Below are 15323 nucleotides of genomic sequence, written 5' to 3'. Positions count from 1 at the left end.
GTACCTACATAAAACACTGTAAATATTAGAACAGCGTTCATGTGCTGAATGTAGTAGCTGTTATAGGCACAGAACGGATTTATTTCAACATTGAATCAATGTCCCATATCATAAGATGATGCTATTCCAATAGTCGGTAATGTCTTGATGTTTTTATGTAACGTATATAAAACATGTCTATTCCATACTGTCTATGCATCACATAAACATCAATATCACCATAAACATATAATGATCACGCCTATTGTAAAATAAATAATTATGAATACTGACAATAAGACCGGTAACTGAAGGTCTTAAATCCATACAAACAATACCTTAAAATCTTGTTGTTCAGAATTATTGTCAGAACAATAACTAACGATTATATCCAAAATTATCATTATAATTTAGTAATTCATTATAATATATAAATGTAGTATATCATTATCGAAAGCTAAGTTAACTGAATAGTGGCAGTCAAATTTATAATTTTATACTATAAGCAAGTATTCGTGTTAATCAATATATTAATCTGATACTGCTGAGCTTTTTCAATTATGTGAAATAGTCCATAATTTAAGACTAGTGAAAGTGGCATTACAATATTTTCATTTTTCAATAGTCAATACCTATAAAACCTATACCTATAATTTCAACTGAAGAAGCACACACATGGTTATGTTACTTTAAAATCGAGCTTATATATTTCACTTTATTATTGCTATCATCTTTTAAGTACGGTTTTTATCAAGAAGATTTCAAATGGTTGTAACATTTTTTCGTGTCATGACATGAGCGTGAGAGATCATCCTTTAATGCACAATAAATGTTTTAACAATAAGACTAAATTAACTTTCCGTGACAGAATAAATAAGATTTTCTTCCTTTAGTTCATGTTAAAAGGATGATACAAAAAAACTATTAGTTTATTTGTGGATTGTACACCCTTTTAAGCAGCCTAACCAAGATTGACACATATCTAAAACACAAAATCATTTGAAAAGGAAGTAGACATTGCAAACGTGGACATAACCATTTTTATGTCCAGATTTTTTTAAGCTGAAATGAATCAACATTTTATTTTACTGGAAAGAAACAAAACATGACAGTTTAAGAAATGTACAAGTTGATTTTACTAGAACCTAATCACAGATAACATATAATGTCTATGTTAACAAGGAAGGGAACTGTTGTCAGAATCAAAAGAGGTTCTCTGAGGGGGTCACGAAGATCACGTCGGTCCGTGAAATCAGTTACAAGTTGTGCATCTGACTCTTTCCGGCTAAAACACACAGAAAATAGCAGCACTTTTGAACTGAATGAATATGTGAAATGTGAGGAGGATACAAAAGTAAGGACATTAGCGGACGTCATTTTGGTAAGTGTTTTTAAGTCTATTTTTAAATACTTTGCTGGTATTCATTTACATACTCGTTAATTGCCTTTCAATAGTTTTTCTCAGGAAATAACAGAGTCTACAAAAGGCTTCTGCAATTAAAATACATCTTCATATACTTTTACAATCTTAAGTTTGTTCTCGCATGCTATTATTTTTCCCATACTTCATTTCCGTATATAAACACGATACCTTGTATTCATTTTATTTTTGTTCACATGCCGCAATAAATAGTTTTTTACCTGTTCATTGTTAATTCTAATTTCGTTTGCTCATACTATAACAGAACAACGACTATCATACACATTTCAAGGCACAAGGCTTCAAAAATTAATATTTTTTTCCTTCTTCAGATATGGCAAACATGAGTATATTGTTTAAATAATGATTGAGAGCAATTATCAAGAATGATTTTGTAAGATTCTAGAATGATATAAAGCGTTTTATATAATGGTGCTAAGGTTAGAGTGACCATTCTATCTCCAGATACATTACATTTTACCGTCAATCTTACAAAAATTCCCCTAGAATCAAAGCAAAACACTAACCTTGACCTATCAACTCTAAGCTACAATTATTTATTTCATACGTGCATTTATTTACATCAAATGATGTTTACCTTGACAATGACTAGATTTGTCATTACTATGATGACTCATGCTGAAAATTACTCCAAATTGAGATGATATTGAGGTATGAATGTTTGCATTAAAGGTAACGGATTTACGTAACTATGTACGTGTAAACACGCACAGCTGTAAAGTGGGCATCTCTTCAAATACAATAAGTCGGTATCAGCAAGAACCCTTTATATTAAAGATTGGTCGATTGCGTTTATTAGATAAAGAATAATTACTTGTACTTATTTGACTTCTTATCAAAACAGATTTTGTTTTTTAATTATCCTACTACACTCTTGGTTGGCAACTTTTATAAATAAGTTGTACATAGTAATTGATATAATTATGTGTCATATTTTATTTAAACATACATATAAATTTGTAATTTATCGACATAATGTTCATCCTTTATCCATTCAAGTACTGTATATGTATAACTCGCATAAAAATACATGTATAATTACATAAACTTTTGTGTGCAATATATCGCTTAAAATTTATCAACATATGTTTCACTTTAGATGAAATAATTCCGATATGTCGGTTGTTTTGTATGATATGTAAAAAGCAGAGTATTATGTCGAGTAACTAGATCGTCTGGTTCAATATTTGAGAATAATTGAGAAAGAACATCTGTTTCTCACGTGACGTATGTCTATCAATGATCTAGTTAGTCATCAAAGTTTGTTGATGAATTTATAGCATTTTGTCAAAGTAAACCTCGGCTTTGAATATAATATGTTTGGAAATAAATAAATGTCTTGGTTTGATCAGAAAACGGTTAGCAATCTTTTTTCTTTTACATGTATTTACCAAATGTGCTGTTTTTTTTCTTTTTACCTTCAAAGGATTAGTGGCATGTATGTTACATATTATATACATTGTATATGTTTATTTTAGGTAAATTAAAACATTTTAACGAAGTAATAAGTTATATTGGTAATTAAAGTAAATTGCGAAATAATAGTAATACTTCCGTTGTGTTACTAGGTAACCAGTCTAATGTGATACTGTACTTAATTTTCCTGAGTTTTTTTCTTGATCAGCTCGGAAAAACCGTATTTTATTTTGCTAATGATAATTTGTATAAGCTATTTTACAATGAACACCAAGTTTTCTGTTTGTAACTGTGTGACCTAGACGAGTAAGTCACCGAAGTTAGTAATTATATTGTCATTTCTTTACATGTCAAAGATACATTCTTATTACAATTTAAGTTTATCTGTCTGAACGTTGTTGTAAAAGTTTGATCGATATGAAATCGTCGGACAAATTAAAGCACTTTTTAAAAATTGCAATGGCCAAATTTAAATAATAATATATATACAACTACTATTTAGCAAACCCTGGTCTGGAATTATGTTGTATTTTAAAGACAGTTACAATCTATATACAATGTACATGTATATTACATGTATGATCTTTGTAAGCACATGCTGACATTATTGCGGTCTCCTCAGACCATTATCCATTAATTCTTAGTTTGTTTTTTCTCTCTCTCTTTTTCTCATGTACACATTTGTCAAACTTTGATTTTTTTCCTTATGCTGTTTTGCGCTGTTATTTCTATACGACACTGGTTACTTTTTGGTCGGATGAAAACAAACGGAAATGTCTGTTTCAACTGCTCGATAAGAAACAGGCAAACAAAATGTTTTGATAACTGAGCATCGATTATGAGCGCACGTGTTGCCTTGACACTTCCATACATAGATTGTCGTGACGAGAAAATAAACAAGGCCTTAGAAATTCATCGTCCAACTTCCTCTGAGTAAATAGAGATTGTTTAAATATAATTAATTAGAAAAGTATATGTAATTACAGTCATTTGACGATGAGAGACAGCTGGTGCGTACGTCAGTTGGTGTGGACTATCAGATGAGTGCAGAAAATCAGCCAGATTATGGGTCTTTTATGTATGAGATCAGAGAAGCCGACAACGATTCGGAAAATGTTATCGAGTTTTGCTGTAAAACTTCAAATATTATTTGTAACTCATGTACGTATATATTTTTTTATCAAATATGTTGATGTTATAAATTATTAATATGATCAGTTGTCAAGTGGTAAATGTCTGCAGTTTAACCCGGGAGACATGTGAAGTAAACGTGCTTAAACCATTTTATCTATGAAAGTAGTTTCAAAAATTTCAATAAGTTAGACTTCTCCATTGGTCCATTCTCTACTCTCGGAATATGTTTGTATATAACGAGCTTATATAATACATCGCCGTTTACACGTATTATATACTTATAGATGTAATAAGAAATATTAATGCAATAAAATGCGTATTTTCATTTTCTGTATTTTTACTATAAAATTTATCTTTCGCTGCAGTTTTAGGGAAAGTCTTTGAAATTGCAATATCAAAAAAGAGATAAATGTAAAAAGTAAAGAGAAAATTCAAGATTTTTTTCTATGAATACACGATTTGTTTAGATCTTGAGGTATAAAAACCATCATATTTCACTCGTGGCTACAGCCACTCATGAAATATTTATTTTTATACCACTCAATGAAAATGAATCCTGTTTCATTATAGAAAAAACTTGAATATCCACTATTTATTTGATCCCATATAATTGCTTACACGGCCCAAAACAGTGTTTACACTTATATCACACAGCCAGGAGAAATAACAATGTTAATATTTCTATCAATATATAAAAACATTAAATAAATTTGATATCAGTTTACAAGGAATAAGTTATTTAATATCTTTTAGACTAATATCTTGATTCCTCAGAGAAAATGATTAATAGATAAAAGTTGTGTTATCCGATTATATGAAGATTTACTTTCAAATTAACAAGGATTTTCATATGATATATTAGTCATGGAAAAATAACAAAAGAAATCATATTAGCCACAGCTTTTAATTCTAAGTTTAATATTTTTATTTCAGTGGTAGTTACGGTTTGTGTAGGACTGTCAATTGCCATTCCAGTTGCAATGATTTCGATAGGTAAGATTGCTCTTAAAGCAATATTAGTAAACGTAAAGTTTACAAAATCTATATCTGTTTTTGCGTAAATATGTAGAAGTAAAGTAGTTTTTGTTATCATTTTTTTATTATTCTAATATTTTTATCAGAAATATAAATTGTGAAGATTAAATTACGAATAAGTTGATTTTATTTTCCTTTGCTGCCAAAAACACACTCTCTGTACACTAGAAATTAAGCTAGACGTGTCTTCACTCACTTCAGGAGTCAAAAATCTAGAGGATTGTCCGAAAGAACCTCGGATTCCAGTCTATCTGCTCGTTGGTGGCTGTTTTGGAATGATCAAACTGCTTTCAACGCTTTGGAGAAACATTCAAATTCGTCGCTATGAAGATATGGATACGGAATTTGGTGATAGTGATTCTGACGAAGCATTCGCTAATAAAACATACCGTACCATGGATACATTGTTGTTCTTATTCCTTGTTGGCTGGCAAATTGTGGGAACTTACTGGACGTTAACTATTTGGACACCTTCTTTTAAACAGACTCTACATGAACCGAGTAATTGGTGTGATAAAACAGTTTATTATTTTACAGTTTCCCAATTATGTGGATCATATATTGTTATGATAGTGTACGCAATGTTTTTAGGTGTACTTGTGTGTACTCAAAGATGTTGTTATAGATAAACAAAATACATTACCAAAATATGTGACATTCGAACAGTTATTTCAAGACAATATAAGACATTTCGAAGTATATTGATGTGCATGTGAATGCGCATATCAATGGAATGTTGAAACGACCATTCTATCATTGTTAATTTTAAATGATTGTATAATATGTTATGTATATTGTTATCTAATGTGACTGATATTTATTTGTTAATGTTATTGTTGTATTTTTTCAAAGGATTTACCTCTTATACGCTTAAATAAACTGTAATTAATTTAAATCTACCTTGAAAACTATTATAACTGTATAATAAATAAACAAAACTCTTCCATGTGATGCCAGATTCATTATTTTATGGGATCTTTTACAATCATCAAGCGAGATCGCAGAACTTATCTGAAATGTCAGGTTTAGATTCGAGATTATGCGAGGTTTCAATTGACACGACCTGTAATAATTATACGTCATTTTTCAATCACAATCATATAGTTTAAAGTAGGTTTTCCAGGTCGAATTCACGACAAGACATTATTGCCAAAGCCAGGGTTTCGTATGGGAGCAATACATGCAGATACTTTCGTAAACATTTCGATACGAGAATCTAATACCGATGTGCCAAAGATTCTAGAATCGTGTGACAGTGATTAGGCATTCTGGTTCGAATTCTGATAGTGTGAACCTAGCTTGACATACCCGTAACTATTTACATCATAACTGCTGCGATTGCATGGTGTAAATTACCAGCAAAATGGCATTTATGTTATAGATTAAATATTCTATTCTTCACTACCATTCTGTAGGACTATTTTGTGTATATACTTTCTTCTTTGTTTCCAAATTATGTACAATCATAGTTTTAGTATATGAGTTGTTTGTATTTATGTTTTTTATTTGGTGGATATATGAGAGACGGAAAGTCGCCAAAAATAAATTTCTATATACAGTATTTTGCACTGTTGAATTTGTATATTTCACAGAGGAAGAAACCAGATTCTGAAAATTATTTGACAATCGTTTAACAGGTCATTTGGCTCCTCAAAATATGTTACCAAACAAATTACTCGCTGCTATAACGGAACTGTCTTGCTTTCTAAATTACTAATAATTGACAATAAGATACACATCTTTAAATCGTTTTAAGTCGTACATAATGTCCTTAATTCATATTCTCTTCTGTTATTTTATTTTCAAAAAAATATGGTGGCTGATTTGGTACATTGCGCGTTGTGTTGTCGATAGCGACAACGCAACCTATATCGTTATCGCCTTTTTCGTTTTGTCGCAAGCGACAACACGACAAAGCGCCAAACGGCGCGCTGTCGTCTTGTCGTCCTGTCTCTAGCGAAGCACGACAAACGGCGCGTTGTCGTGCGGCGCGTTACCGCGATGTCGCACTGTCGCTTGGCTTATAAGCCAATCCTTCGATTTGAACCGAGCGACAATGTGACATCGCGACAACACGCCGCACGGCAACGCGCGGTTTGGCAACATCGTTAGCGACAGAGCGACAAGACGAAAGTCCGACAACGCGCCGTTTGGCGCTTTGTCCTGTTGTCGCTAGCGCCAACACGACGCAAAAAGGCATTCCAAATCAGCCACCATAAAAATTGGCATACAAATCCGAAATTTTAGCAAACAATATGGTATGATTATGCAAACTTCGGGACAAATGTTGAATTTGCAATTCCCTGTCAATATCTATAAACTAGTGCTGATATAAAAGGAAAGTTCAGATCTTAAATAATGTTCTGATAACTCCCAAACAAAACATAAAAATGCTTTTATTTATTATGGAGATAAAAAATTTACATCATAAGGATAAGTTCTCGAACAGGGACAAATCCGCTTAACTTTTTTCTTACATAAAATTCGATGATTGCGTGTAATCCCTAGCGTCTATTTAAAGGTTTCTGATCCTATAATGTGTAAAAAGAAATGAATTTCAATAAAATTCATTTCACATTGATTATAAAATGCGGAAATTTGTTCTGAACAAATTTCGTTTAGAAGAAGTATTATTTAGAAACATATTTGGTCTGTCCTGCTATAAAGGATATCATATAAAGGATATCATTATACCAATTTTTGTAACACATCACAAAATCATTTTGATATAAAAATGTATTTAAAAAACAGACTGATTCAAGTAAACTTTTCTGCTAAAAAAGTAAATTGTTAACTAAAATAAGAAATAAGGTATTTTGTTTTCAAATTATACCTCCTTCTCACCTTAAAGAAACACCGCAAAGTATTAAAATTACATTATATGTGATACATTTGATCAAGAGAAGATATTAGTCAATCTTCTTGTGTAGACACCAACATTTCTGTGAATCGTAATTATTCCCTTTCGTTATAAAAATCCTAGTTTAGTTAACAATCTTTTAGCAATACAATTGGAAATCACTTTCTTGCTTTCTAAAGAAACAATTGCAAGACAAAGATGTTTGCTTTGTTTAGCAAATTTAGGAGTATTTACGTACTTGCTGACATTAAAGCGTGTTTGGCTCATAGATACTTCAAGGCTTTGATGACAGTAACAATATTTCAAGTATCAACGGTTAAATATTATGATGGACAACTTTCTCTACAGAAAATAAGCAATTTACAAACGAAATGGGAAGAATGTTACACATGTCGATGTTCATAACACTCCTCGCCATAAGACAAATACAAGTGAACTTAGCGTATTGACGTCTTGGCGCTAGCAAATACACGACAGCAAGGAAGTAATAGAAATCAGCTACCATGTGGAACCAATTATTAGAATCTACCATTGGATAAGATCAAGTAATTCGAAATTTCTGACCGGAAAGTGATCGGTATAGACACTTGGCGATAGAACCAATCACCCGACCATCACCCGACCGTTGGGATTTCTCTTTCTAACTTCTTATTTTTGACACCTGGACACATAGAAAACCATTAAAAAAATTCATTACGCGATGAAATAATTCCTTGGCCCAAAACCTTGCTGGAGATTTGGGGCGAGGCTTAGGTAATTGACGTTCCACAGTTAACAAAAACATTTTAAATATTCGCAAATATTTTATACTAAATATGTTAATTTTACAAAACATTCGATGAAAATAAATTCAAATGAGATTCATCATCAAGAAACAACGTTATCGTTACAATAACATGCCTGTTTTACCATGCAAAATGTCTAACATTTAGTGTCTACAAATTATTCAATCCATATTTCCATGGTTTACAAAAAAGGATATAGCGTTCGCAAATATTTTCTACTAATCCGGGCAAAAGTATTCAATGTAAATAAATTCAAATCAAATAAGTTTCTATCAAGGATGCGTAAAAAAGATCAACAACGGTTAATAATATTTGTTATATGTTACGGTTTGGATTGGAATATCCATCCCAAGGGTACTCAGCCCTTTGGGCGGTAACGAGGCTTGCTGACCATATACAAGCAAACCCTGACATCCAAATGGCTGAGACAGAACGATTGAACCAATCAACAATAAAGAATGTCTATGGAAATACTGTTTACAGTTCACCTTTACAAACTTTAAAGACACACAACTTCGGCTTCAATAGAGGATTTAAAGGCCAATAACGTTTAAAAAATTATAAAAAACGGAATGTAAAGAATTTTATAACTTTTAAGATTCACATCTGCTACAATGAAACCGTGTTTGTTTAAAGGATCAGATATTCACACGATTTCACTTTACGGAAGAATAATGATTGTTTCTCAGAAGACAGTATTGTATCCTATCTAGAATCAGCACACTATAGACTTTATCCCATAAAGTTAATGAAATATGTTACATTGCATTTCAACATTCGCAGTACAATAAAATGTTTTATATAATTCCGATATATAAAAATAAGAGAATTAAGTCGTATATAAATACCGCCATAGCATTTTGCATATAGAGTTGTCCTTATACCTATTTTCTGCTTTCACTTTGGCCAAAACAGTGGGATATGGGGACCTATGGACACATTCCTAGTTATTAAATATGATTATAGGATCGTATATTCTAAAACACGTTATATTAAGAAGAAAGGAATTTGCTAAATTTGTTTTGCTGAAAAAAGTCCTTTATGCATGATTCCTACGATAAAACAATTTGGTTTTAAGATGAATTCTTGCATAAAAACTGTGCACGTAGGTATGAAACAACGAAGAAGAAAACATGTATAAACGGATAGATTCTCGTAAACACACCCGTTTTTACACGTCTATTAAAATATTCATGACTCAAGGCGCAACGTGAACAGGCATTTTTTTTTTCAAAACATAACTGTCAAAAGACATCGCCCCACGGGCTTCTGCTTTAAATACACCCTCGTGCTTCTGCAGATGATTATGCACAAAAAGATGCATTAACTATCTATTTTTAATCATTGCAATCTTCCCATCAACGTTTTCTTTTTAAGTGCAGATTAATGTTATTACCATTCGGTATTGTCAATATAATTTGTAGGTTTACGCCACTTTTCATGGAATAGCACTCACGTTTCACATTGAATGTTCCATGATCACCGCCGAATGAACACATCTGTGGAAGTACCTAAATTCAAAATTGTACCATTACATGTTTAAATGTTGAATACTGCTTAAGTCGGTAATAGGGGTTGTGGACAGTATATTGCATTTCCCATGAACAGGCTAAATCAAACCGAGCCTGCAACATTTTCAATTTCACCGTTTTGGACTTTCTTTATGGATTCGTTTTTCTCTCTATTCTAGAAGTTTTTCCTTAAATCTCTTGATTCAACAGATGTTAACATTTTACTACAATTACAGCTGTTAACATTATAGTTTCCATGTTTTTCAAAATAATTTATTTTATACATTTCCTGTGACTTATGATTCTATTCTGTAAATTACTAACACTGTGGTCTTGATTTACTTTTTCTCTCGAGGAAACTAATTGAATTAATTCAATATTCTTTGGTAGGTAGAAAAATATTTCCTATTCCCAAAAGATTGCTTGACACGTCTGGAAATTATATTATTTTGTAATAGAGATTGAAGTAATTTGTACTGAGGGATATTGCTTTTGTTTGATAAAGGATAATAATAGTACTATTTGCAAATATGTAATTTATTATTTATTCAGAAAAAAATTATACCTTTGTCTTGATTTTATTGATTAAACAGGTATTATAGACAATAACCGATTAGTGTTGTGTGTAAATAATACAGATTTATTAGTCGTGAATTTGTATAAACATTTAACTATATCGTCGACAATATTTGATTTAAATTAAGGTATTTTCAATATACTGATATGCTATATGCTGATATGCTATATAATACAATTATTGACTAGTGAGCCATTGAATATGATCGGTAAATGTCATATTGACCGAGGCGATACCCGAAATCAATATGACATTTTGCCGGTGAATATAACATCATATTCAATGGATTATTAGTTTAGAATAGCACAAAAAAGTAAAGCCTAATGTTAAAAACAGGTTTTCAATGTACTTATCATTGTGATGTAACCTTTACCTATTATTGTGGAGTGACGAAAAATATGCGATAAAGTACATAAAACAAAATGCAACAGTTTTAAAAAGTCTATGCTATATGATCAATGAATATGAGCCTAATTCTATTTTAGAGAAAATTCAGCCAGAGAATATGATACTACACCTAGCCATTATTGCGCATGCGCAGTTAATTGTCTTTGCTGTATGGTTATTGAATATGAGTCTGATTCTATTTAGAGAGTTCAGTCAGTGAATATGATACTAAACCAATGGTTGGATACTACGTATTCGCGCACCTGCTAAATGCTCCCACTCGGACCATTTTTACAGAAAATCCGCCGACTCGAAGGTAAAATACAATTTTATTATAATAAATAGCAAAAGTATCAAAATAATTATGAAGCGCGCCAAAGAATGGCTATAGTACTTGAGATAATCGTAAATTAAGGTTAATAGATTTATTGCCTGGTTCAGGCCTGAAAACGGGATAAGTGTTTTCCTCTCAGTGCTCCCACTCGGACTTTTCCCGAAAGGTTGAAAACCTTCTTGAAAATTATTTAAGCGTACCAGAAAATATATAGTATCCGATTCACCAAAAGTTGGAAAAGTCTTAAGGAAAGTTAATTATGGATATCTTTTGGACACACAGGTGTTAAGACAATAACAAAACTATGCGGTAGGAACTTTTGTAACAACTGCAATTTAGATTCTTCTCATTTATCAGAGAGAGCATATTCTGAAGAAGGCATAAATATATCATATGTGAAGAGTTGTTGAAAAGTAGTAGCATCTATGCAAGAAAGGAAGACATATAAAAAATTATCATCTTTGACAATGTGTTACCTTTTTACCTTTGTTCAAATATTGATCAACACAACCACTAAAACTATTTAAGTATTTGCCAATCTGCTCATTGTGCACCATGTTTGTGTCGTGTGTTTGTGTCTTAACCGTTTCTTTATAGCAAGCGTTGTTTTGTTGTTGTTTTGTTGTTGTTGTTTTTTTTGCTGTTGTTGTTGTTGTTTATGCCAGACGCTGTGGTCAGAGGGGCCAAGAACTTGTCTAACCTTTGGTAGGTTCCTTCTACACAGAGAAATATCATTTAGCAATAGCATTAAAGTGTGGCAGCAAATAAAAGTATGATTTTCTGTGACAGCTATTAATAATGCATTATAGCGTTAAACGATAATTGTAAGATAAAGTGTGATAGCGAGTGTAATCTTCGGCGTTACGTCGAGTAATTCTATGGTAAAACGTGACAGCTAGTAATAGTCAGTAAAAACGTGACGGCGAGTAGAGCTGCAGCATAACGCGACAGCTACTAATAGCCAGTAAAAGCGGACGGCGAGTAAAGCTGCGAAGTAACGTGACAGCTAGTTATAGTCAGTAAAAGCGTGACGGCGAGTAAAGCTGCAGAGTAACGTGACAGCTAGTAATAGTCAGTAAAATCGTGACGGCGAGTAAAGCTGCAGCATAACGCGACAGCTAATAATAGCCAGTAAAAGCGTGACGGCGAGTAAAGCTGCGAAGTAACGTGACAGCTAGTAATAGCCAGTAAAAGCGTGACGGCGAGTAAAGCTGCAGCATAACGCGACAGCTAGTAATAGCCAGTAAAATCGTGTCAGCGAGTAATAATGCGGAATAGGGTCTTTTAATGCGCGGTCAAGCGTGACAGCACACTTCGTCCAAGTACAGGTCTGATACAAATGTGCCTTGTATTGTTCGGTTTTATTAACCTGTCAATTCCATACTAATTACACGGTCAATGCACACAATATATTAATCTTCGAAAAGTTTTCGGTAATTTCCGTGAGATGTACTCAGTGAGATTTGATTAAATATAATTTGTGCCTATGGAGCAATTATACTGTGCGGTATAGCGAAATAGGGTAAGCTACAGGTTAATGATTTCTAAGTGTCTTACGTGTTGTGAGATCGAGACCGCGTACCTCCAATGTTTTTTTTTGGTTTTTTTTCTTCTTCTTATAACTATTTTCAACATTATCGGAACTATAATTGCTTGTTATGTTGTTCGTTTTGATTTAATATGTTTAGCAATTAAACTCCTTTTAAATAACATGCTTTCATAATTAAAATTTATAATGAATTCGGATTAAAATTAGAAAATGTCGTTTCAATGGCGTTAAACACAATACAAATTGAGACAATATTTCTTAGTTGATTCATATATGTGTAGACAATATTGGAAGCACTCGGCCATTTTCATAAAAATATACTGCAAAAATAAAAAAAAGAGTAGGCCTAAAAACAACGGCAAAAGTATGGATCGAACTAAAGACCCCCAGTATATTAGACAATCACTCTACCGTCTGTGCTATCGCCGATTTGACAACCCCTATGCATTAAGCTGGTGTGACTTTTCAAAACATTAATTTTTTACTCCATATTAATTCTCGTAAACTACACGGACAGAACCGAAGTGAAATCGAATATTTAAATGAGTGCTATAATGTATTCAAAATTGACAGGTCAATAAAATCAGACTATACTTTGTTTTGCAATAATTTAAATGATTAAGTGTGTTTGTCCTAAAACTAGCGAATTCGACATTTTAAACATCCGTTACGTTTAACGTGATTAATTATCCCAACAAGAGCGATAATTACATGTTACCGGGACATGTTAGCACAACATTGACAGCTTTGTCGGTATAATACAGCAGGATTTTATGTCCGTCTCTTGTCTATAAGAAATTGTTAACTGACACTTCAAGAAACGATCGGAGATTGGAAGACAAAAGAGCCGCGCCATGACAAAATCAACATAATGGGTTTGCGACCAGCATGGATCCAGACCAGCCTGCGCATCCGCGCAGTTTGATCAGGATCCATGCTGTTCGCTTACAAACCCTATAACAATTAGAGAAACTGACAGCGAACAGCATGGGTCCTGATCAGACCCATTATGTTGGTTTTGTCATGACGCGGCTCAAATGAGGTTACACTTTAAATTTCTTTCATCGGTAGGATATTATTTTTGGGGTCAGAAAGTAACGATTTATGACATGACGAGTATTCGTATTGTTCTTGCTCAGATTCTTAACACTATTGCACTGCATCCGTAGCAGAAAGACAATAAAAGTCAATATGGTTAAATACATGAAGCAGAAATTAGAAGAAAATAAAGTAAGTAAAATTATACCCTTTTGTACTGTATTTTCAAGTAAGAGAACAAAAAGACTTTTCAAAGCAGTCATTTGTATTCAAGACGATTCTATCTTATTATTTCCGCGAGTTCTTCTATATATAATGTTCGTCCTAAAATTGGAATTGATATACAGCACAGATAATTGTCTTGTGGCTATAAAATTGGAAACATTGCGAGAATTAACCTCATTCTAGTCACATATATGTGAACAACATTACAACAGGATAGACAAAAATAAGAATTATTGTATAATTGATACAATCAATATGTGAGAAAATATTCCTGTAATTCAACGTTATCAGACAAAAAAAAGAATTTCTGGCAAAGTGTATATATATTACTGATCATATTTCACTGTTTTGAACTAAAATAGCATAAAGTTATAATAAATGTTTTGTGAAGGTCATTAACAGAGTCATTCGGTCATATAAATAAACATTTTGTTTTTGCACAATTGCAGGTTACAGTTTTTATTGAAATATGGACGTTACGGCTCTGTGAGACTGTGAAAAGGGTGGACAGCTATATTGCAGGTCATAGTTCCACTTTAACGTTCAATTAGTACAGCTTAAATATTTGATGCTGCTTCTCGAGTAAAAATAAATAGACATAAAGCCGGCACAGATACCAGCACAGATGCAATTCCTATGTGACTTTCAAACAATGTATTACAATTTTTGGCAAAAAGGAATTTGAAAATAATACTATAGTATAAGAGATATTCGGCGGGCATAAAAATATGGCTCAACTGTTCGATCATCGTAGGGCAAGCTTAGCCAATGGATAAAACAGATATAGCATTATCATTAAAAGAAGGCTGTTGATGCAGCATTGTCATTAACCTTATATAATATATTTTTTTTATCTTTGCTGTAAATGGTGGTGTGGTGGTTTGGTTACGATTTTTTGGATGTTCTTTTCTTTGATTCATCATAATTATAACCAAAGTAAATGAATTAGACTATTAAAGCAATGGAAAAGCCATAATGCCTCATATATATACTAGACAAATGTGTCCGTTTTCGAAAAAGAAAAATGAAATAACGTGCCAAAGATTATGTCA

The 15323-nt window shown here is 32.4% G+C and overlaps 1 protein-coding gene across 2 annotated transcripts; it reads left to right on the top strand.

Annotated features, from left to right (window-relative positions):
* The first annotated feature begins 1150 nt into the window (after positions 1-1150).
* LOC132713731 (transmembrane protein 272-like) lies at positions 1151-6683 on the top strand. 2 transcript variants are annotated; one of them, XM_060696408.1, is made up of 4 exons: positions 1151-1360; positions 3823-3997; positions 4904-4963; positions 5207-6683. In XM_060696408.1, the coding sequence occupies exons 1-4, from the start codon at positions 1151-1153 to the stop codon at positions 5632-5634; spliced, it is 873 nt and encodes a 290-aa protein (XP_060552391.1). In that variant the 3' UTR covers positions 5635-6683. The 2 variants fall into 2 exon arrangements, with proteins under 2 accessions (XP_060552391.1, XP_060552392.1); XM_060696409.1 differs by lacking the exon at positions 1151-1360 and adding an exon at positions 2642-2778 and having other exon boundaries at positions 5207-6677.
* Positions 6684-15323: the final 8640 nt, after the last annotated feature.

This window comes from Ruditapes philippinarum, unplaced genomic scaffold (genome assembly GCF_026571515.1).
Source record: "Ruditapes philippinarum isolate M1 unplaced genomic scaffold, ASM2657151v2 ctg493_1_1_1_1, whole genome shotgun sequence".
NCBI classification, from domain to species: Eukaryota; Metazoa; Mollusca; class Bivalvia; order Venerida; family Veneridae; genus Ruditapes; species Ruditapes philippinarum.
This window is presented reverse-complemented; position numbering and strand designations above follow the sequence as displayed.

Coding starts and splice junctions, on each gene's coding strand:
- LOC132713731 (XM_060696408.1), top strand. CDS start 1,151: ATGTTAACAAGGAAGGGAACTGTTGTCAGAATCAAAAGAGGTTCTCTG. Junction 1,361..3,822: donor CATTAGCGGACGTCATTTTG/GTAAGTGTTTTT, acceptor ATGTAATTACAG/TCATTTGACGATGAGAGACA. Junction 4,964..5,206: donor AGTTGCAATGATTTCGATAG/GTAAGATTGCTC, acceptor CACTCACTTCAG/GAGTCAAAAATCTAGAGGAT.